The sequence below is a fragment of the Panthera uncia genome, chromosome E1 (genome assembly GCF_023721935.1).
Source record: "Panthera uncia isolate 11264 chromosome E1, Puncia_PCG_1.0, whole genome shotgun sequence".
Classification (NCBI taxonomy): domain Eukaryota; kingdom Metazoa; phylum Chordata; class Mammalia; order Carnivora; family Felidae; genus Panthera; species Panthera uncia.
In genome coordinates this window covers 52,728,994-52,753,316 of record NC_064814.1, presented here as the reverse complement: position 1 = coordinate 52,753,316, position 24,323 = coordinate 52,728,994, and the positions used below count along the sequence as shown (strand labels likewise).

Below are 24,323 nucleotides of genomic sequence, written 5' to 3'. Positions count from 1 at the left end.
GTGCTATCACCCCTAAGGGGGCAGAAATTTATTCTGGAGAGGAAAACCTCTTGGATAGCGTAATGGTCTGCACCCCTCCAAAGGGCTGCTACAGAATGTCTGCAGATTGGCGGAATTGAAATTTCACAGGAAGGTAGGGCAGTAATGAATAAAAGATTAGAGAGTACTGGTCTAGAGGCTTATCCTGGCCCTTAAAATAAAGACTAAATTAACATGGCTTTCAAAACACATTATTATTTAAAAAAAACTTTTTGTTGTTGTTGTTTATTTATTTTGAGGGAAGGAGAGAGAGAGAGAGAGAGAGAGAGAGAGAGAGAGAGAAAGAGGGCAAGCGAGAGCATGAGTTGGGGAGGGGAAGAGAGAGGGGGAGGGAAAGAGAGAATTCCAAGTAGGGTTCGAGCTGTCAGCACAGAGCCTGATGAGGGGCCCATACTCACGAACCGTGAGATCATGATCTGAGCCAAGATCAAGAGTTGGACGCTTAACTGACTGAGCCACCCAGGGGCCCCTCAAAACCCATTATGACCTGGACCTGGTTTATGGCCCTGGCCACATTTCTCAGTACTCCCCTAGAACTGTTTTTCTGCCAAACTGATTATAGTAGAGAGAGAATTAAAATAAAAATTATCTTTATTTGAAGAAAACCTTGAGTCCTTAAATTAAAGTACCAGACCAAATTAACTCGGAAGGGTGGGGAAAAAAAATCCATCTAGGGATGTTGTAAGATTTTGTTGTTGTTTTTTGCATTCAGAGAGAAAACTTGACAAGCTTTTGTTGAAAACACAGGCACACATTAATGTTCACACCAGTGTAGAAAGACATAGAGCAGTACCTGATGAGTGTTATGATGGATGAGACCACTTTAGATTATTAGGGTACATTCGATCCAGGACAGTAATTGCACCAAAACTACTAAAATACTGGTTAAACGTTTCCTGGTATCTTTTAAAATGTAGCAGCATTAGAACAACGCCATGGAGTCCACAGAGTTCTAAAACTACGTGGAATCAGAAATTACGGGAGGTAAGATCTCCAGTAAGGCGTTAATATCCAAAATATGTAAAGAACTCGTACAACTCAACACCAAAAAACTGTAAATAATACCATTAAAAAATGGGCAGAGGACCTGCATAGACATGTTTCCAAAGAAGACATCCAGATGGCTAACAGACACATGAAAAGAAGTCCAGTGTCACTCACTGTCAGGGAAATGCAAATCAAAACCATGATGAGGTATCACCTCATACCTGTCAGAATGGCTAGAATTAAAAAGACTAGAAATATCAAGTGTTGGCAAGGGGGTGGAGAGAAAGGAACCCTCACGCAGTGTTGGTGGGAATGCAAATTGGTGCAGCCATGTGGAAAACAGTATAGATGGTCTTCAAAAAATTAAAAGTAGAAACATCATACAATCCAGTGGTTCTATTACTGGGTATTTAGCCGAAGAAAATGAAAACATGAATTCAGAAATAATGTATGCACCACTGTGTTTACTACAGCATTTTTTTATAATAGCCAAGATAAGGAAGCAGCCTGTGTCCATCCATGGTTGAACAGATAAAGATGTGGGGTAGGGTGGGTGTGCGCATGCCTGAGTGTAATGAAATATTACTCAGCCATAAAAAAAGAAAATCTTGTCATTTGTTACAACATGGATGGAGCTAGAGGATATTATGCTAAACGAAAGGAATCAGAGAAAGATGCCATGATTTCACTTATGCGTGGGATCCAAAAAAACTAAACAAATGAATAAACAAACAGCAGAAACAGAACTGGGAAAACTGAGAATTGATGGTCGCCAGAGGGGAGGAGGGTAGGGGAGGAGTGAAAGGGGTGGAGGGGGGAAGGAGGGCCAGGCTTCCAGTTGTGCGATGAGTAAGTCATGAGGATAAAAGGCACAGCGTGGGGAACGTGGTCAGTGACGTTGCAATGGCGTCGCATGGTGACCAGCGGGAGCACAGCCTGACGCACAGACTTGTTGAATCACTGTGTCCTACGCCTGAAACTAACGTAACAGTGTGTGTCAACTGTACTTCAGGCGAAGAAAAAGTGACTTCAATAAATTATGGGAGGTAAGGATTCCAAGAGGCTACTGATCAGAAAGACTGGTTGTTTGGCAGAAGCAAGACCAGATCCTTCAAGCCAGGGCCCCAGAATTCCCCAAGAAAAAGTCGAATGCAGTGTGAGTTCAGAAGAAATTCCAACACTCACTCCCAAGCACAAGGAACGAGAATTAGTAGAAACAACTGATAGCAGGGATAGATCCCACGACTTCAGATATTAGGACAATTAGAAAAAGTCTTTTCATACATTTAAAGAAAAATGAAGAAGCTCGGAAATAAAAGCAAGGAACACGAATCTATGAAGAACAAAAGGGAACGTCCAGAGATAAAAAGCATACATTAAAAATTCAGTGGCTGGAATAAACAGATTAGGTGTGATTGAAGAGAGATGAGTAAACTGAAAAGTGGGTCTGAAGCTGTCAGCAGAACTTTTGAAATGATGGGAAAGTTTTGTAACCTGCCCTGTCTACTGTGGTGGCCATAGCACTCCAAGTGTGGCCAAGGAGATAAATTTTAAAATTTTATTTCATTGACGTTAATTTGACAAGTGACTAAACCTTATTGGATGCGCGGGGTTTAACTAGCTGGGTTTCACGTGATAAGTGGGACCAAACTAATGGCAGTAGTAATTCTGAAACAGAAGATCGTCAGTGTTAGTAAGAATTTGGTTAAACATTTCTACTCAGATGGCATCATGAGTTTATACGTTGGTGCAGCTTTTTGCTACAGTAGTTGACATGGAAAAATCAAAAACCTAAGATTGTGGCAGCTTTATGAAGTAAACATCTGTGTGGATGACCGATGTGATGGAAATGCTCTGGAGGTCTGAAGCCTTGGCCTTGCTCTGCCCAGGACATCACTTCCTGCACGATCAGAGGTTGACAAGTGCTCTTTTCTGGACAGGGATCCACAGGAATTGGGCTCTGCCTAGAAATCAGTATCTGGGGAGTGAAAACATGCCCATGTCAGTCACTGCCTGGGCCACCGTGTGCTGCAGGGACACAGAATGGCAAGGGCATAGATACTGTTCGTGTAACCAGAGGACTGGATCTATAATAATCCTAATATCAGCAGGGGGCTGGAACTTCGAAGAGCCGTTAGGGGACCTTGTTCTGTAGCGGTGGACCCAAAAAGGAGCAGTAGTGGTGAAATGGCTCTATCTAGCTCTAGCTCCTGCTTCGGTTTGTAGTACCGGCTAGGCAGTCTGAGATTTGCGAAACAAATGCATGCATAAGCGTGCACACCGTGCAAGCCAGAATTCCAAAATACATGGAGTCTGATGCTAAAAAAAAAAATCAACTAATAAAACAAAACATGAATTTACTTTAAATCAAGCTGAGCTTATGGACTAGTCCAAAATACAGTTCAAAATAAAACAAGTATATTTAGGCTGTCCAAGGAAATGAGGGTGTAAGTTCGATGAAAACTGAGAAAGAAGTGGGGCTCCTGAGGGGCTCAGTCAGTTAAGCGTCTGACTTTGGCTCAGGTCATGATCTTGCAGTTCCTGAGTTTGAGCCCCGCGTCGGGCTCTGTGCTGACGGCTTGGAGCCTGGAGCCCACTTCGGATTCTGTGTCTCCCTCTCTCTCTGCCCCTCCCCTGCTTGCGCTCTGCCTCTCTCTCACTCTCTCTCTCTCAAAAATAAATAAGCCTTAAAAAAATATTTTAGAAAGCTGAGAAAGAAGTGAAACAGAAATGATAAACAGTTGGCTATGAAAACTGATGCAGAGATTCAGAAATGAAAAAAACTTAGCCGTCGATACAAAAGACCGCAGAGTTGATGTAATCTAGGCCGGAAACAACTGGGGATAGAGTTGGGGAAGTTGGCAGATAGGCCACAGGGATTTCCCAACACGACACAGATTCAACTGCGTGAAAGAGTGGTTGAGCACCAGGGGGAACAGAAGGGGAACTGGTAAGATAGATGTAGCGAACATGACAGAACATAATTCTGGAAGTTGGAGAAGCAGTATTGGAGATCATGTGGTGAAGCATTTGAGAGTTGATGTTCTCAGCTTGGAGTCAGAGTCTCTGTGCCGTGTGGGATACACAAAGGTATCTCAGTGTGTGTCTAAATGCCCTGAAGGACGAGTGGAGAACAGTAATGTAGAAGTTAGCAGGAATGTAGACTGTCTGGGAAGGTGTAATCAATTAGACTGACAGCGAACTTGCGATGAGCCACAGTAATTGCCAGGAAACGAGCCATAGCTCCTTCTTTCCATGGAGGAAAAAGAATTGTTAGCCTTGTCCTAAAGCTTTATACGTCGGCACTCCATTATAATTCAAAATAAGGAGGAAATACAGATTTTTCCAGGAATGGAAAGAGTTAAGAGTTTACCATTCATAGATTGCTTGAAAAGATATACTTGGCCCAGAAGGAGAGTGAACCCAGGAGAAGGGTGTTGCAGGTTGGTTCCCTGGAAGGCAGGCTTTTTTCTCTCTCTTTTTTTTTTTTAAGTTTATTTATTTTGAAAGTGAGAAAAAGCGTGACTTGGGGAGGAGTAGAGAGAGACAGAGAGAGAGAATCCCAAGCAGTTCTCTGCACTGTCCTCCAGAGCCTGATGTGGGGCTCAAACCCACGAACTGTGAGATCGTGACCTGAGCCGAGGTCAGATGCTTAACCAACTGAGACCACCCAGGAGTCCCAGAAGCCAGGCTTTTGAGGCAGAGATCAGTGTGTGGGAAGCGGATGAGATGGCAGTGACCTTGCCATCAAAAGCTAGAGGAGCAGAGGGAGGTTGGCCTGCAGTGCGATCTTAACAAAGACCTCCACAGGCAAGGTGTACCACTGGGATGACCCTCCAGGGTTGGCCTCACGTGCATGAGGGTCTTGATTTCCCTGCCCCTCTGTGCAGCAGTCATGAGCTCAGGCTGCCCCAGGGAGGCTAAGGTGGGTCTCTTCAGCCAAGGTCATCCTGAAGAGGCTGGCCACTGAGGGTTGTCTGCCAGGAGAATCCCTTCATACTGGAACTCGGTGTAGGTGTAGTCGCCATAGCACAGCACCACATCCCGCCCAGAAGGTATGGAATATAGAAAACAGCACTGAGTTTGGAAACAGGTGAGGGGGCTCAGTCGGTTAAAGGCCTGACTTTTAGTTTCAGCTCAGGTTATGATCTCACGGTTCATGGGTTCAAAGCCCACGTCAGCCTCCATGCTCATGGTGCGGAGCCTGCTTGGGATTCCCTATCTAGCCCCTCCCTTGCTCTCTGTCTCTTTCTCAAAATAAATAAAAATCAATTAATTAGAAAAAAGAAATAGATGAACTATGTTGTCAGTATTAATTATCTTTTGCGAGTTAAAAAAAAAAAAGAATTTAATTGAGATTGGAGGAGAGGGGTGATTAAGATACATCATCCCAGACCAATATGGTAAATATAAACAGCATGAAAATACTTCTGGCCACATTAATTAGACAAGGTAGGATTCAAGGCAAAAATATCAGGGCAGAGTGTTTTATTACATCAATATAGTCCTTAGTAAGGCGGTGGTGCTCTCCACGTTTGGACCAAAGGACACAGGATTGAAATACAGAGCGCAAAAATTAAAAAAAAAAAAATAAATCTAAGGATAAATTGGTAAAATTTATATATAGTTTACTTCCAAGACTTCTGGTTTCTCTTAGGTGGTGTCAGTATAAATACTCGTGTATGTATTTAGAAAACACGTGCATACACACGATTTTATACACACATTCGTACATTTATTCGTAGTATTCGCAGCTGTGCTGTAATCTGTAATCAGTAGTTGACTTGTTTCTTGTTTTCCACTAATGCTTCTACACTGAATATCCTGAGGACAAATCCTTAGATTATAAATTGTTTCAGTGTGTGTGTGTGTGTGTGTGTGTGTGTGTGTGTGTACGTACATCTGGCAGGTTGTTCTCTTTGTTCCTTTTGTATCTGAAGGAAAAAAACTGATTTTTTGTGATACTTCACTTGTGAAAAGAAAAGCCCTTGGGTAACTGTGTTTCCGTTTTAATAATGGTATTTTTCTGTTATTTTAGCCTTACGAAGGATGAATCCAAAAGGCCAAAGTATAAAGAACTTCTGGTAAGTATGAGACCTTGGGAATTTTAGTTATTTGTATGAGACCTTGGGAATTTTAGTTATTTCCTTGCCCAAATGCTCTTAGCATGCTCATTCTCTAAGCAAGTAATGGTCTCCTGTGTTCTCAACAAATAGCCTGACCTAATTGAGTATTTTATTATTATGTTTTTAATAATTTTATTTTTTCTAATGTTTATTTTTGAGAGAGAGTATAAGCAGGGGAGGGGCAGACAGAGGGAGAGAGAGGGAGAGAGAGAGACAGAGAGACAGAGAGAGAGAGTGAGAATCTTAAGCAGGCTCCCCATTGTCAGCATGGAGCCTGACGCCGGGCTCGAACTCACAAATGCCAGATCATGACCTGAGCCAAAATCAGGAGTCGGATGCGTAACCAATTCCACTACCCAGGTACCCCCACCGCCACCCCCCACCCCACCATTGAGTGTTTTTTTTTTTTTTTTTAATAATGTTTGAAACCAGTATTTGGAAAGAGAAAATTTGAAGTTACATTTTCCTCCTAATTTTTGGCTAGATTCTCATGGAAAATTTTGGCCTTGACATGTCATAAAAATTACCCCCCAGAATTTTAACATTCATTTCAGGAGCCACCTTCCACTGCCTGGCCTGTGTGTGTGTATAACAAAGTTATTATTTTTTTTTAAGTAATTTAAAAAATTTTTTTTAATGTTTTATTTATTTTTGAGACAGAGACAGAGCATGAATGGGGGAGGGTCAGAGAGAGGGAGACACAGAATCGGAAGCAGGCTCCAGGCTCTGAGCTGTCAGCAACAGAGCCCAACGCGGGGCTCGAACCCACAAACCATGAGCTCATGACCTGAGCCGAAGTCGGACGCTCAACCGACTGAGCCACCAAGCTGCCCCTACAAAATTATTCAAAATTATTCTGTATCAAACTCTCTCAATGCAAATTTACATCATCCAGCAAATTCCCATTTCTTCAAAAGCTCACCCATCCCTGGGACTTGGTTGTTTTAAGCAGCGCTGGAATGGCTCCGGTCCTGGCAGTGAACAAAATGCTGTGACCTAATCAATAATGTGGTGATAGCTGAAGCAAAGACCCCCTTGCCTAGCTGTCCAGGGTGTTAGGTCAAACTTCTGGTCGGTGCCAGCAGGGGCTCCGAAGATATCCAGCCCACGTACTTAGAGAAGCCGTGAAAGAAAAACACTGGTAGAGATGACGTGTGAAGGGGTGGGCTTGTGACGCAGATACGGGGCTGGTGGCTTCGGAGGGGACGGGGGCAGAAGTTCACAGGATGGGATTCTGTCGAGCCTCTTTCAGAGCAGGGTCTGGAGCACTGAGACAGCCTCTTCTCTAAGATCCTTCTGCACATGGGGGATATGGGAGGTTGAAGCTTATGCGTGTGTCCCACGGGGAATGGCAACCCATACTCATGTGGCTCTTCCTGGCTCTCAGACGGTGGCAGGGTCTCCAGCTGTGTTTGGGGCTGAGGAACAGCTCTCCTGCTGTCTGCCTAGCAAATCCTCCCCGGTGTGCAGAGAAGCCTCCTGACCTCAATGCCAGGATGGCTCTTCCAGATCGGGCTCGCCCACACCCACTAACCCGTCTCTCGGAACGGGCGTGACCGTATTTCACAGCCATTATGTGGTGGGAGCCTTCCGTCCCATGCTGAATCGAAATTGGGAAAAGCTCAGTGTGGGCTGCCCTACGAACTCTGATCATCTTTTGTTTTTTCTTGCAGAAACATCCCTTTATTTTGATGTATGAAGAACGTACCGTAGAGGTCGCATGCTACGTTTGTAAAATCCTGGATCAAATGCCAGCCACTCCCAGCTCCCCCATGTACGTCGACTGATCTCGCTGCTGCGTCAGACTCTAGGAAAAAGGGCTGAGAGGAGGCAAGACATAAAGAATTTTCATCCCGTATCACAGTGTTTTTATTGCTTGCCCAGACACCACGTGCAGTGAGATTGGTGTTCGTTTCCATCCTGTCTGTATGCTCCTGTCACCTAGACATGCATCCCCGTGATACCCGATTGATCACACAGTGTTCGTGCTGGTCAGAGACCTCACCCTGCTCTTTTGTGACGGACGTGTCCGTGACATGTGGAAGTCCGTACGATCAATTTATTGACTGTGATAAGATCACATCTTAACTTCGTTTCTAGACTCAAAACCTGGAGACGCAGCTACTGGAATGGTGTTTTGTCAGACTTCCAGAAACTGGGAGCGCACGGTGATGGATGTACGACGTCTGAACACAGAGACTCGGGCTTGAGCGAGAAGGGTTTGCACAGCCAACGAGACGCATTGCCTTCTGGAGCTGGGAGACAAAGGAGGAATTTTAATTTTCTCTCTTCACCAAGTGCAATAGATTTACTGATTTGATACTCTGTTGCTTCACCGTCACGGTCGATGTTCGGGGATCGATGTGCTCAGCCAAATTTCCTGTTTGAAATATCACGTTAAATTAGAACGAGTTTCTCTTTACCAAAAACCGTGTTGCGTTCAAAGAGGTGAACCCTGAAATACGGAGACAGGACAGAACGTGTTCTTTTCTCCTTGACTAGTCCTTCTCTTCATCGGGAAGACTCAGGAGTCTGCCACTTGTCACAGAAGGTGCTGCCCCTAAGAATTTTCTTTCTCAAAGTTCGGTGTCCCGCCAACTTGATGTTCCGTCTGCCACAAACCACCAGGACTGAAAGAAGAAAAACATGCTGAGGGCCAAGTTTACGGGTGTTTCCAATTCTAGCATCCGATCTGGAACAACTTACAGCACCCTGTATTTCCCCTGGGTCCCAAGCCTGATACTTTAGCCATCATAACTCACTCACAGGGAGAAGTAGCTATAGAAGCGATGTGCCTTGACTGATGACGTAGCGATTGCTTATAGGCAGCACGAGACCAAACCTCAGTCGTCTGCCCGCACTGGCCCACATCTTCGGTTTCTGGATCCCTCCCCCTGCCCATGTGGTCTGTTGCCGCTAACTGACTTTTGCTCAGTCCAATATTTTGCCTTTTACCCCCCACCCCTCCATATCAAAACCATTTTTAATCATCCGGGATATTTAGCCCCAAATCCCTCCTGCACTCTAACGTGTAAAAGGCTGAGGAGCGTGGGGCCCCACTGATGTGGTAGGTGATGAGGAAGCATCTTCTAGAGACACATTTGACCAGATGAGGGTCTGTAATGGCAGTCTTTAGAGAAGCTCGTCACCCATGAGAGTCTCTGGCACAGGTCACTGTCGTTTCTTGGAATTGGAATTCTACAAAAAAAAAAAAAAAAAAAAAAGACAACAACAACAACAACCAAAAACCCACAAAACCCCAAAGCCCAAAACCACCCCTAGAATCTGCTCTCTTTTGCTATGCTGCCTCACTTACCCCTTAGCCGGGTCTTCCCTAGGCTTCGCTCAGGCCTCCCCGGCACCGAGCGTTGGGTTCCGTGTAACAGTTAAGCAGCCCTTGGGAGTGGCTCAGGCACACTGGGTAGGAAACGGCCGTGGGCCGAGAGGCACACAGTGCCATCCAGGAACCAGGCGGTGGCAGGTGTCGACGTGTCTCCTCCCAGGGTGGCCGTCGCAAACGGTATAGAACGATAGAGGGGAGACGGTGCTGTTTAAGGTTACGTCCCTGTCCATTTTCAGAATTCAGAAATGATTTCTCACTTTGGTCTGCCTGCCCAGTCTCCTTGTTTTTCTCCCCCCGCCCTGGCTCCCCAAACCTTAGACTTCCCAGTGTTCTGAACGGAGGCGTCGTTGCACGTCTTCCTTCGACCGCACCAAGCCATCATCCTCCGTTGCCCCCGGCGACTCAAGAGGAATCTGTTTCTCTGCTGTCAACTTCCCGTCTGGCTCAGCGTAGGGTCACTTTGCCATTAGACACATGGAGATCAAAGCAATTCTGACTGTCCAGGAGCTAATCTGACCGTTCTGTTGTGTGGACAACCACATAAAAAGGCAATTTTAGTGTATTAATCATAGATTATTATAAACTATAAACTTAAGGGCAAGGAGTTTATTACAATGTATCTTTATTAAAACAAAAGGGTGTATAGTGTTCACAAACTGTGAAAATAGTGTAAGGACTGTACATTGTGAGCTCTGGTTATTTTTCTCTTGTACCATAGAAAAAAATGTATAAAAATTATCAAAAAGCTAATGTGCAGGGATATTGCCTTATTTGTCTGTAAAAATGGAGCTCAGTAACATAATTGCTTCTTGGAGCTTTGGAATATTTTATCCTGTATTCTTGTTTGAATTCCTCCTCTATTTAAGATATATACATGGAATCGAAGTGTTTATGTAATAGTTCTACCCTTTGCCTGCAGGTCAGTTGTAATAAATCTAGGCTGTGATGATGACTTTGTAATTTGATTTTCTGAAGTCAGACCCTGAGAGGGGAAAGATCAAGTAAATTCCATTAAATTATCTGTGCATTTCACATTGGGACAAACTCCCTTCTTCTGGAAGTGTTTATGGCTCCTTTTTTTTTTTCCCCTCCTCCCTTCTTGTGGTTGCTCTCTCTCTCTCTCCCTCCCTCTCTCTCTCTCTGCTCACTCTTCTTGAAACCACAGAGGTATTCGTGAAGCACCTGTTGAGTGGGTGTGATGCAGTCTCTTTTTCCAGTTTGCTCCTTTGTTGGTTGCCCTCACCTGCCCTGGCTTTCTCGATGCTAAAGGAAAAGGGTACCGTTCTTCAACCTGTGTCACGGTGGAGGTACACAGATCGTAAGAACCCAGCCTGCCTCACACTGGTGCCGTCGCTGCTGGGTGAGCACCGGATACCAGCTCAGATTGCGGTCACCGCTACTTTAGAGAGAAGGGTGGGGAGGAGGTTTGTGGGCCAAAGGCCTGTGGAGGTCAGACCTGAGAGGTTTATGGGCGGGAGGATAGATGTTGCTGAGCAGAAAGCCGTGGGAGCCTGGAAAGTGGGGGAGGGAAGAACTTCAAAGCTCCAGCGCTGAATGTATCTGTTACATTAGCACCTCTCGGCTATTGGCCAAATCCTGACTCATTGATCATATGCAGATTCAGCGCCTCACTCTTCCCCTGTGCCTGTTTCCTAACCTGATCTGAGCTGCAGGAGGTATCGTTCTGGAACCAGCTGTGGTAGGTGAGTATCAAACGTTCTCCAGGCAATGGCCGTAGATAGCCTCCCCAGCTACGCCTTTGCTGCCAGGGGAAAGGATACCCCGCGGAGCTTCCAGACCCTAGCCGTGCAAGACAATGTCATGGGAAATAGACTGTGAGCAACCTGCCTCTCCTGTATGTGTTCATCTCCTTTGATCCTGACTGTAGCCTTCCAAAGTCAGTTTGTAGTGTCTCGTCTTAGATAGAAGAGAGGAAAACGAAAGCAAAAACAAGGCTGAGAGAAGTAAACTTGTGGCTCCGGTAGCAGCAGGGAGGGGAGCTGAGATTCAAATCCACGTCTGTGACATGTACTGTAGGAAATGCTACCTTAATTAAGAAAACAAAAAACTGTCACCCAAGAAGCAGGCCGGAGTTGAGAGGGAGAGGGAACTCCGGCTGGGGTAACTCTGTTCATAAACTTGACCAAGGCCAGCTTCTTTGTCTTGGGGATGAGTTGACCTCAGAGGTTCTGGAGGGGGGTGCCCAGTGGGGCTTAGTGGCCAATACAAAGGCAGCGTCAGGTGTAGCACCCCCGGGATTCAGGACAGAGGCCTTCATATCCCTATCAGCATGATGACATCGTGTGGCAGTCGCTGGTAATGGGGACTTGGCAGGAGAGGAAATTGTGATGGCTTTTAGTTAGTATTAAAGTGCCTTTTCGCTTACTGGTTCCCTCCATGCGTCTTAGCTGCAGGAGGATAGAAACGGGACCCAGAAGGGCTTGGAAGCGTCCTGGAACACTGGCCGCCTTGTCTCGGAGGTCCAGAGGTGACTTCGGTCTCCAGCTCTCGACCAGGGCTGGATGCACCAGTCACATGCATGGCATCTGTACCTATTACTCGGGGTGTGAGGGATGGAGAACCTAAGAACTGTTGATCTTGAACTTGTCAACTCCTTAAAATACCTCATGAAGTCGGCCGAGGGAAAATCCAATAGCACGAGCGACTCACTTCTTAGGGTACACTCTTAAGACACGCGCATGTGATGGAAAGCTGGTGTGAGAGTGCGCGCGTAAGGAATACCGTTAGTCTGAACCACCAGCCTCCATGTACCTTCTGGGAATTTGCTACGGACTAAATTGATGTATTTCTTTCAGATAAACGAGTATCCAGGAAATCTTTCCGATAAACGAATATCCAAGAATTCTCATCTCAAACCTTGAAATCATTACAAGGTAACGCAACGTCTGCGTTAGCGTTTTTATTTTTGTTTTGTTCTTTTCCTGAGGATCTGCCAAAGTGTATTCTACTTCTTAGATGTAAAATGTGACTCTGCCATCTGAAATTATCTGTAGAGCATAGTGTGAAGTCACAAATGAGTAAGGATAATGTATAAGGAATCAGATTTCTATCAGCCTTTGATTTGCTGAAGCACTGGAAAACAGGACTTCTGGTTTTTCCTAGCTTTTCTGCACAGATTCAATGCGAATGCAAGTCTGTGAGGTAGATAGTCCCACACGCCGGGTACCAGTCTTCAAGAACTTGGTAGCTTTTGTAAGGCAGTGTCTGGGCAGAGGCAGACCATCTCTGTCTCTTGATGCTTTGTTGAGAGTCTTCTGGAGAAACCATGTGTTTCCTATTCCACAACGTAACAGATAAGAAGGTGTGTGCATAAGATGGCTAAAAACATGTTTTAAGCCAGGATTTGTTACATGCACATGATTCCTTCCTATCTTATGAACTCTACATTGATTCCAGTCTGTGGAGCCATGGATGAGAACATTTTTTATTTCTTTGGAAAAAATGCCTTCAGCGTGTGGTTAGAAGCATCACGCTTCCTGCTCGCTTTTGATCCCAGGTGGTATTTCGCAGCTTCAGTTCTTTGTTTGCAAGACCGGGTCCCAACACATCTGCCCGTTTCTGTAAGGTCAACCCAAGTCCAAAGCGTGGAGAGTTGTTTCAACCGAGGGCAGAGAAAGCATAAGCACTGGCTAGAATCAGCTTCTGTTCCTGAATATGTCAAGGCCTTTCTGTGAGACTTGTCTTCTGGGTACCTCTTTCTCTTCACCTTCTTCTTCTGGGTAGGAGCCAGGTGCTTTTGGCTGGATCCCGTAATTTTCTCCAGTTTCTTTTGTTTCTCTCTACTCTGATTGACAGTGTGACACATTCATTTCTCACTGTGGGTTTCTGCCTCCTAGTCGGTCTTCCTCACCTCTGGGCTTGTTCCCCTTCAATCTATCCCCATGACTGCCCTTCACCTCTCTTTTTTTTTCCTTTTCTTTTTTAAATGTTTATTTATATTTGAGAGAGAGCGAGAGCCAGGGAGGGGCAGAGAGAGGGAGACACAGAATCTGAAGCTGGCTCCGGGCTCTGAGCTGTCAGCACAGATCACGACACATGGCTCGAACTCATGAACTGCGAGATCATGACCTGAGCCGAAGTCGGATGCTTAACTGACTAGGCCCCCCAGGTGCCCCAGCCTTTGTAAAGTGCTGATTGAATTGTGTCATTCTTCTGTTTAAAATTCTTGAATAAGTCCTGGGGATATGCAGGATGAAGGCCGGGCTTATGTGTGTTTCCATGTATAGCTTTATTTAATCCTCAACACGTGGGTAGAAACTATTATCTCCGTGTTAAAGATTAAGAAACGGACTCACTGTGGCTAGTAATCTGCCCACTATCTCAGAGCCAGTGAGGAGTCTGGAAAAGTCAGGAGAAGGGCACCAGTGTGAAAAGATGGGCAGGGTCATAATCGTACATGAAATTGCACATGCCAAGGATGAACTTTTTCTCTTACATGCTGGAGAACCATAGGGGATTTTAGGCAAGGTCGTGATCTCACGGTTCATGAGTTCGAGCCCCACGTCAGGCTCTGTGCTGACAGCTCAGAGCTTGGAGCCTGCTTCGGCTTCTGTCTCCATCTCCCAGACTGTGCTTTTGGAAAATCATTTCAGTGACTATGTAGGCTGGAACTGGGGAGGTTTGAAGGCCAATTAAGGAACAATATTCTAGGCAAAAGTTGGGGAAGGTAAAATAGTGGAATTGGAGGTGGAGAGGATTTAAGAGATAATGTAGGGGGTGGAATTAGCTCCATGGGCTCCTCATCAGATGTGTGCGGTAAAGGAGGAGGTAGGGGAGGGGGCCTGGACGAACGTTGTTTTCTGGCTTGGGTGACAGATTGCCTTAGAGATCTGTTGTGCCATTCACAAACTTTCATGGTTCACCAAACCTCCTGTGCTTTTCAGTACTTTCTTGTTGTCTAAGCTGGTTCCTTCTGTCCAGAACTCTTTTTTTTCCTGCTTTTGAAAGCACCTACCTACTCTGAATTAAAGACCTGAATTAAATCATACACCCTCTCAGAAGCCTTCCCAATTCTGTCCTCTGAGCTTCACTTCTCTCTCTCTCTCTCTCTCTCTCTCTCTCTCTCTCTCTCTCTCGATATCTCTGTGTAGCATTAATCATGTTCAGTTATGGTTATCTCTTTCCTTCCTTGGTTGTGAGTTATCTGAAGTCAGTCTAGTCATCCTTATGGCCCAGTGAGAAGAGTCCTCGTACCTGTCCTACAGTGTCTGTACTCTTCTGTTAAAAAAGCCTTTCAATCCCAGTTTTTTCACACTTGTGGAACACAGCATTTCATTCTCTCGAGCCTTGATGATGTTTTCCCAGAGCCATGCGAAAAATTGGGTTTATATATCTGTGGCATATTTCTGCTAAAAACAGAGAAGCCAATATAGATTCAGTTGACCGCACAGCCAATGGTGAGTATCCAAAGTTTAGGCACTGTGTAGACAGAAGCAGGCAGGTACTATCACTAAGAAAGTACCCATGGCTTCTGTCTCTGAGAGGATGTTGCAGTAGACACGCTTAGCAATCCTCCTCATTAATTTTTTCACGTGGGGATTGTGCTTACGTTTCCCTAATATTCAGCCATCCTGTAATCCATTCATTAGTTACTAGGATAAACACAGCTTGGTGGTGTTTAAGATTCTCAGATCCATAATCCTGAGTGATATGATCCTATAATTTTCCTTTCTTGTAAGACTTATTTTTTCTTTTTCTTTTTTTTTTTTATATCAGGTTACATTTGCCTTATAGAATGAATTGGAGTTTCTTTTCTCTTGTCTGGAAGAGATCGCCCCAATTTTTATTCCTTGAAAGCTTTTCAGAACTTTGCCGGTAAACCTGTCTTGGCTTGATGTTTTCTTTGTGAGAAGATTTTTAATCACGGTGTCAGTTTCTTTAGAGGATGATTTATATACTTGGAAGAATTCTTTTTTGTGTCATTTCCTGGAAGTTGATTTTCCTATGTTATCTATATTGCTACATTGGTTGGTGTCTGATTACTAACACTGTCCTTTCCCTTTTTAACCTCTGCTTTATTGACTCCCTCTTTGCCTTCATGATGCTCTTCTCGTCTTTTTTTTTTTTTTTTTGATAAGTCTTTCCAGAGGTTTGTCTGCTGAGTTAATTATTTTGTTTTGTTTAAAAAAATTTTTTAATGTTTATTTATTTTTGAGAGAGAGAGACAGAGCATGAGCAGGGAAGGGGCAGAGAGAGAGGGAGACACAGAATCCCTAGCAGGCTCCAGGCTCCGAGCCGTCAGCACAGAGCCCGATGCGGGGCTCAAACTCACAAACCGCGAGATCATGACCTGAGCTGAAGCCAGACGCTTAACCGACTGAGCCACCAGGTGCCCCACTGAGTTAATTATTTTGAAAATCGCTTTTTGGCTTTCTTTGCTATTTGTTTCTGCTCTTATTTTGGTTACCTCTTACCTTGTACTTCTAGGTTTATAATGTTATTTCTCTCACTTTTCCACATGGATGTCAGACTCAAGAATTTTGAGACTTTATTCTTTTTAATGTAAGCATGTTAGGCTATGCACTTCCCTCTAAGAACCACCGCTGATGACTCCCATACATTTTAGTACAGAGAGGTTTCATTATTACTCTGTTTTAGGTTTTCTTTACAATTTTCATGATGATTTCTTATTTTGCTCAAAGAGTTCTTTTACATCATATTTTAAAAATTTCCAAATATCTTTTCGTTATTAACTTGTAATTCATTGACACTGCAGTTAGAGATGGTGACATATGTGGCATTTATTTGAAATTGGATATTTTTTTAGAGCCAGTAAGTGGTTTGCATTTTAATGTCACACTTTTCTCTCCCTCTCTCTCCCTCTCCCTCTATGTGTATATATATACATATATACACACACATATATATATGTATATATATACACACACACACATATATATATATGTATATATATACATATATATACATATATATATAGTATACATCTATTTTCTGTATCGAATGTGGAATTCTCTAGATGTATCAGATCAAGATTGCTTACTTTATTGTTCAGATCTTTTATATTTATGCTGACTTTTGTTTGCTTAACGCAGAGTAAATCCAAGGAAAACAGAATTAGGAGCAGAAACGAATGTGCGAGGACCCAAAGACAGAATGTGGTAGAGAGGATCAGGAAAGACAAAATTTATGTCTTCGAAAAGGGCAATGAAGGGGTAAGTCCTTGGCAAGATTACCGTATAAAGAAGGAAAAGGTGGAAATTACATTAGGACTGAGTAGGAAGCTTTGGCTGTACCTAGACCAGTCATGATTTGTGGTGTATCCATTAAAGTCAGTGAAACACAGTTTGAAAATCCTTAAAACCACACCATACTGGATGCCTGGTTTTAGCGGTGGTTTCCCCAAACATTTATGGAACAGAGAATTCAAAACCGTGCCACATCTTCCAGAGAATAGAGTAAGAGGGGGTCATTCTGCATATCATTTCTTGACGAACTGACTAGAGACCCCACTCATGCATATACCTAAAACTTGACTTTCACAGTGTGGGCAATCCCTGGGGAGAGCGGTGACATTGTGGCTCTAGGGCAATAGGTCTTTAAGATGAAAAAGAAAAAGTGAAATGAGAGCCCTAATTTTACATTTGTACACAAACATCAGTTCTAGATGGATCTAGAATATCAACAGACTGTAGAATTTTAAGGCTTTCGAAAACCATGAAAGATAGTATCTTCATGACTCGGGGCATCCACAGTGTATAAAAAAGTCCCATGACTCAATCAGAAAAATACAACCGACCCGATAAAAAAATGGGGAAAGACATCAGCAGGTGTTTTAACAGGAGACTGTCAACATACGAAAAGAAGCTTGACCTTCTTGGTGTTGGGGCATGGTAGATTAAACCCACAGTGAGACAACGTTTTCACACTCAGTAGGCTTAGAAGCTTTGAAAAAGAGGGACAAAACCAAGCGTTGGTGGGTATGAAGTCCTCTGAGAATTCGCATACACTATTTTTGGGAGTACAAATTGATGTAAATATGGGGGGGGGGGGAATCGCCATAATCTAATCATTCGAGTGTGATGTTAACTTGCAATCTAGCCGTGCCCCCCTAAGCTTGCATTCCAGAGAAGCATTCCAGCGTGCAGCAGGAAAAACATGTAAGAATGTCTATATTGCCTGTAGTTACAGAACCCAGAAACACTCAAATGCCCACCAGTAGCCGACGTATAACTAGGCATCCATAGATACAGATTGCTACAGCTGTGTGTAATCTTTTACCATACATCTGTGTATGATAAAAGAGTTATTATAAAGACTTGAAAGTGAGGATGTTGATAAAGTGTAACTTTAACTCTATGAAGCAGATCACAGAAGGTCATATCAGCTGTGAATCCATTTATATAAAGCTCAAAACCAGACAAAACGGAGGAAACCCTATTTTAAGAATATATCCAGAGGCGGGAGACCTCTTAGGCAAACCAAAAGAATGATCGATTCAAAACACAGGATACTGATTTTCTCTGGGCGAAGAGGTTGGGAGACACCGTCAGAGACGGGCCAATACCTCTCAGATGATATGAACGATCAGTTCCTCAAGCCGGGTTATGGTGGGGTCGTTGGCGTTTGCTCTGTTCTTTCAACCGCACATGTATCTTTTATATGTGCTTGTCTGTGTAAAATATTTCACAACAAATTTGAAAAAAGATACGAGAGAACAGGAACACAGAAGGAGTAGGGGGAGCGCCTTGGCGGTTCTGCTTAGGCTAGACTAGCAGTCCGGGTGCCCTGCGTTCAGACAGCAGCAGAGGTGACCACGGCCCCGCCTTCCACCATCTCCCACTGAGTTACGGTTTCTTGGATGGGGCAAGATCAACACAACCCTAGGCTAGCCCGCAACAGGGCCTGGTATAAAACGATGAGCGGACCCATCATTTGTTCTTTCCCAGGACTGTGGGCGGGGAGACACTGAGATGAGGAAGCAGGTGGCAGTGGGGTTCACCCAATGCTTGGCTGAACGGAGCACAGGAACGAGCGTCCCCGAGTTAGCAAAAGCATGCTGTGCACGTCATGGGCAAGTCAAAGTCCAAGGGGCGGGACCTTCGAGGTGGAGAATGTCCACACGGAAACCCAGTGCTCCTCTTACAACGGGAAGAGAAATCTGTGGCCTAGAGGCCGGGGGTGTAGAGTGAAATTCACCTGGCACCCCGTCCTGAAGGCCCCAGAGCTGCCACAGCCCCACGCAACCTGCAGGGCCAGCGTCTGAGCCCGTCCTTGGGGGCCCTGCCAGGATCAATACGCTACCTGCTTTGGGGCCGGGGGCGGGGGGCACCATCTCGCCTCCTTATACCCTAAGCCCAGCTAACGAGCAAATTGGTTGTTCTTTTCAAAATATCGCAACCACCTGGAAGGCTACTGGCCAAGGTGCAGGGCTCATTCTCCAGCTCATCCCCTCTCCCTCCGACGACAGCCAAGACTCCAGACAACATGAGAGGCAGCTAGCTCCCTGTGGACTCTGGAGAGCAGGTGCATCGGGGAAAGGAGTTGAAATTTGGAAGGCACGACTGTGCCTTGTCAAAACTCAGAGAAGTGTGCATCCACAGGAGTTAATTTTACTAAAATAAAGAAACCGATCTTTAAACAACTGTATGTGAGAGAAGACAAAGAATGGGATGTGGGTCCAGAAGACCTGGGTTTCCCCAGGCCCAGCCACTTTCTGGTTGCTCGATCTCAGTCACTTAATTGAACCTCAAATCAAAAGCATGTTCCGGAACCACCCAGAAGCAAGCAAACCAGAGTAAGGTAATTTCAATGCACTTTCTAATACTCTTTCCAGTTCTGCTGGATACAAGAGGCCTGTGTTAGGTGGCTGATAACGTGAGGGCGAGGCTCTGGGTTCCACAGGGGCCTCCGCCGGCTGCTGAAATCCTTTCTGACCTGAGGTGGGGAGCCGGGGTGGGCGGGTTCTTCAACTTTTTCCACATGCAGGTGGACGGACATTCATAACCTCTCCCAGTGACGTGCCAACACTGAGAAAGCTCTTCCGGTCTTGGCTGTTCATCCATTCTTACCCCTGGACAGTGACGTATCCCCATGGGTACAATGGTCGGGAGTTAGACTGCACACTTAAGACTGCCCGGGTGTGAACCCTGCATCGACACTTTCTGCTGCAGTCTTGAACCCGGTGTCCCAGTTTCCTCCTCTGTGACATGGGGATAAACACAGTAATTGCCTCGTAATGTTCTGGTGAGGATTTAATGAGATAATGCATCTAAAATGGTATCCACGCTGTCCGACCCGTAGGTGAATGATCAGTACATGCGTAGGCTCAGTAATCGCGACCTGACCTGCGAGCTGCGTTCACCCCATTGACCACTTGGGGGAGCCATATAGCCAAAAACCAAAACAGTTCTCAGGAACGGTTAGGATTTTTGTTTCTGACAGAGAGGGGGAGTTAAAGTGCATCTGGTTCACTCCCTCCTTGTTGCATTTGTGCAGAGGCTCTGAGAGAAGGAATAATTTGCTCACAGTCATGCAAATAGCAGGCAATCTGAAGACTGCAGTCTTTTTCTTTTTTAAATTTTTTGAATGTTTATTTATTATTGAGAGACAGAGAGAGACAGAGCATGAGCATGGGGGGGGGTGGTGCAGAGAGGGGGGAGACACAGAATCTGAAGCAGGCTCCAGGCTCTGAGCTGTCAGCACAGAGCCCGACGCGGGGCTCGAACTCACAAACCGTGAGATCATGACCTGAGCAGAAGTCGGACGCTTCACTGGCTGAGCCCCCCAGGCGCCCCTCATCTACCTGACTTCTTATACAACATTTCCACTTGGAAGCCTGCGAGGTATCTCCTGTCATTTAAACCTGAGCTTCTTATCTCCTCCCATACATGTTTCTCCAGCAGAGTTTCTTATTTTGGTGAAGCATGGCTCCGTGTCTCCGTTTATTCAGCTAAAACTTTGAGTTGCCCTTCATCCCTCTCTTTCTCTCGTGGTCCACATGCATCAACAAAGACGCTGGCCTGCCTTCCAGCCAGACCCCGAATCCCATCACTTCTTACCACCTCCGCTGCTCCCATGATGATGTCAGCCACCATCAGCTTGTCTGTGGTCATTGCCAACCATCAGCTTGTCTGTGGTCATTGCCAAGCCTCCTGCCAGCCTCCCGCTCATGCCCGCCCACAGCTCACTCTCTGCAGGGCATGTCCCCCACTCCTTGGCTCCAAGACCTCCAGTGTGTCCCCTCTCACTCAGGCCCTGATGGCTGCCCTTCCCAGGGGTGTCTGCAGAGGTCTCCAACCATCCCTCCTTTCCCACCTGTCACACGGACCTCCTGGCTGTTCACGAGCAGTCCTGGAGTGCTCTCCCCTTCGCTCCTGCGTCACCTGCCTGCCCTGGTGTGATCCCCATGCCTGCAGAGCCACCCACTCCCCGTCTTCCTCCCCGTCTACACCCTTGTCACCTTCACCCCACTTCTCTTTAAAAGACTGCAGCACCTTCTCCCCCACCCCCCACCCCTGCATTGCCTCCCTGCTTCCCTAGCACCTACCAGCCAACATTCTGTGCATTCTATTTACTCATTTTGTTGAACGACTGTCTCCCCCTTCTAGAATGAAAAACAAGTCTGTGTGGGGAGTTGGGGGGGATGGGTGAAGCAGTTGTAAAGGGGCTTAGAGCTACAGACTTCCGGTTGTGAACTGAAGAGGTTATGCAGGCGAATAGCGTAAGGAATAGGGGTCAGTTGGATCGTAATATGGTTGTTTGGTGACAGATGTTCGGGGCACTTATCCTGAGGAGCACTGCACAACATATGGGATTGTTGAATCATTATGCTGTATACCTGAAACTCATCTAACGCCGTGTCTTAATTATAGTTAAAAACACAGCTAGTGGACGCAAGGCAAGGGGTGCTAGGAGTAAAATGGTTTTGGCTTACTTATCCCTGTTTGATTTGGGGCAATTACAGGATCCCTCTTGGGAGCAAGCAATCACCTAGCCCCATTCCTGATATTACAGAGAAGGATGCAAGGGTGCTCTGCTCTAAAAGGTTGACGTCACGTGCTCAGACCCTGCACACAAAGGAAGTGTTGCACTCAGATCCTGCAAGTTTGAAAGTCAGTATGAGGCAGGAGGCGGTACCTACGGGCTTGGATAGTCACGGGCCCAGAGACGGGGTCCGATGTCACAAGGCAGACAGCAGTCGGCATGCAGGAAGTGTGTGGGGGTGGGTGGAGGGCAGGCCAGACAGTAACAGAAGGGTTCTTGGGGGGGGGGTGTGATGGGAAACACATCTAAGAAGATAGGTTGAGGGCATGTTTGCAAAGACTTGTCCCTTTCACGGGTGAGGCACAAACAGTTTTGAGCAGGAAAGGATCCATATAAGTGCTTAGGAAGATTACTTTATGCAGGATGCCACAGAGGAAGTGGAGTCTGGGGCCGGGGGCCAGTTAGGAGGCTGTGAGAGATTTTTATTCCGAGGATGATAAGGACCTGGACCAAGATGGTGCCAGTAAGGCTAGAATTGGGAGAACAGATTTGAGAGATGTTGTGATGGGAAACGCAGTAAGTCCTGGAACTAGACAGTTGCAGGAGAAGGAAAGGCAGAAGAGAAAATGCACTGAGGTATACAGACCAGTAACAGAAGGAAGAACAGGAGAGGCAGGGAAAAGCTAGTTGTGGAGGAGGGGAGAGGTTCATGGACTGTCTTGGTCAGGGTGGGCCACTTTAACAAAAACATCCTAGACTGGGGGGCTTAAACAACTCTATTTCTCATAGTTCTGGAGGCTGGAAGGTTCCAGATCAAGGTGCAGGTAGATCTGGTTCCTGGTGAGAGCCCACTTCCTGGCTTGTAGGCAGCTGCTTTCTTGCTGTGTTGGCACAGGGCAGAGAGAGATTGTGTCTCTTCCACTAATCCCACCATGAAGGCCCAAGCCTCATGGCCTGATCTAACCCTAGTTACCTCCCAAAGGCCTGTCTCCAACTGCCAGCACATTGGGGATTAGGATTTCAACATATGAATTTTGGGTGGAGGCAACCAGTCCATACTACGGACTGTTGGTATTTCATTGGAGAGGAGACTCAGGGTTGAGGTCTCATTTTGGGTATTCCCAAGCAAAGCACCAGAGTTCAAGAGAACATTCTTTCCTACGTGGGAAGATCTGTTGTTGTTTGAAGGCAAGAGGGAAGGAACCTGGATGGTCAGGAGAAGATCAAATATGATAGGTAAGGGACAAGATCAGTGAGGTTGTGCTCTATGGGGAGAGAGGTCTCCCATTCATGGAGCCTGGAGGAAATGTGGGCAGACTAGAGAGAGAAAACATTCGCAGGCAGACGAGGGAAAAGTAAAGGGGTTTATTGCTACGTAATACTTCCCAGTGAACGGGAGGCAAAGGTATCTGGCAGGAGTGGTTGATAAGACGCAGATGTGGGATCGGGGCTTACTACAGAGGGGAGATATGGGGCCCAGAATGGTTTTCCACGACCAGCAAGTTTGAAATAGCCCCACCTCCCTGCCATGACTATCTATGCCCTTACCCTGCTTTATTTACTTGGTTGCATTCATCACTGTGTGACATCATCTTCTTTATTTATTTGAATACTCATCTATATCTTTCTCTTTAGAATGGAAATAAGGGGAATCTACTGTATGAATGATGGCAACAGTGAAATCATGGGTGGGAGCAAAGCCTGGGGGCCAGCACCTTGACCCCCTGGGACCCTCAGTCCATTGATCTTACCATCTTTTTTCCATCCCTTGCTCCCCTCATGGTCTTGCTTCCTTTATGTTCTCCTTCATATCCATGGTCGATCATTTAAATCATTTCTCCTGGGGAGACAGGATCAGTCACCCCAGCCAGGAGAGTAACTCCGTCCCTACCTGTTGATTCAGAGGCACGAGGATCTCAAAGTGACCAAGGGGTAGTCTTAACTTCCTGGTCAATGGAACCACTGTTGTATTTCCTGGTGGAAGCATTCCTTCCTTTGGAACTAAGACCTCTAGCTCAGGGGAACAGGAAATAAAACTTTTGCTAGCATATAAGTAGGGGTAAGTGTGAGTGCCCCCGCGTCCATTTCCGCCTCTTGATTCCTGGACCCATGGATCTTGGCTACGAGAGAAACAGCACCCTGTATTAGATGTGGATTTGGGGCATATACAGACTCCTGAGAACCTTGCCTCAGCCCTGCAAAAGATTACCACCTAACTAGTGTCATAACTGAGTCTTCAAAAGGCGAATCCTCCATTATGTCAAGCCAGCAGCTTCAGGACAAAGAGTAGTTTGGAAAGATCAGTAAATTCCATGAGCATGAGCCCATCGTTGCACTTCATTTGCTGTGAAATGAGTTCCTTGATCAGAAGCAATGCTGTGCAGAATGGCGTGATGGTGGGTAAGGCCTCCTGTAAGTCCACAGATGGTGGGTTTGACAGAAGCATTGTGTGAAGGCACGTGTATATCCCATAGTTAAGTGTCTATTACAGTGAGCAAAATGCTTCCCCTTCCACGATGGAAGTGGTCCAGTGTAATCAACCTGCTGAATGAATCACCCCAGGGAAAGATGCCGTATCAGGGAGTCAGGTTTGGTCTCTGCTACTGGCAGATTGGGCACCCAGCAATGACGGGAGCCATGTTGGCCTTGGTGAATAGAAGTCCCTTTTGCTGAGCACATGCGTTACCTCCATTTCTGTCACTACGGCCACTTTGCTAATGAGTCCATTGGGCAATAAGGAAAGTAGCTGAAGAAAGAGAGTAACTGGTATCCATGGAACAGATCACGTTATCCACCCGGTTATCAAAATCCTTTTGCCAAAGCCGCTTCTTGGTGAGGAGTCACGTTAGATACAGTTTATGCAT

General features: G+C 45.7%; 1 protein-coding gene across 3 annotated transcripts in view; it reads left to right on the top strand.

Annotated features, from left to right (window-relative positions):
* Positions 1–10,444, top strand: part of MAP2K4 (mitogen-activated protein kinase kinase 4) — a 136,328-nt gene extending 125,884 nt beyond the window's left edge. For all 3 annotated transcript variants that reach the window (XM_049638093.1, XM_049638094.1, XM_049638095.1), the window contains 2 exons: positions 6,065–6,110; positions 7,826–10,444. In XM_049638093.1, the coding sequence (XP_049494050.1) occupies positions 6,065–6,110; positions 7,826–7,939 (160 nt within the window). In that variant the 3' untranslated portion in view covers positions 7,940–10,444. The remainder of the gene's footprint in view (positions 1–6,064; positions 6,111–7,825) is intronic.
* The last annotated feature ends 13,879 nt before the right edge of the window (positions 10,445–24,323 follow it).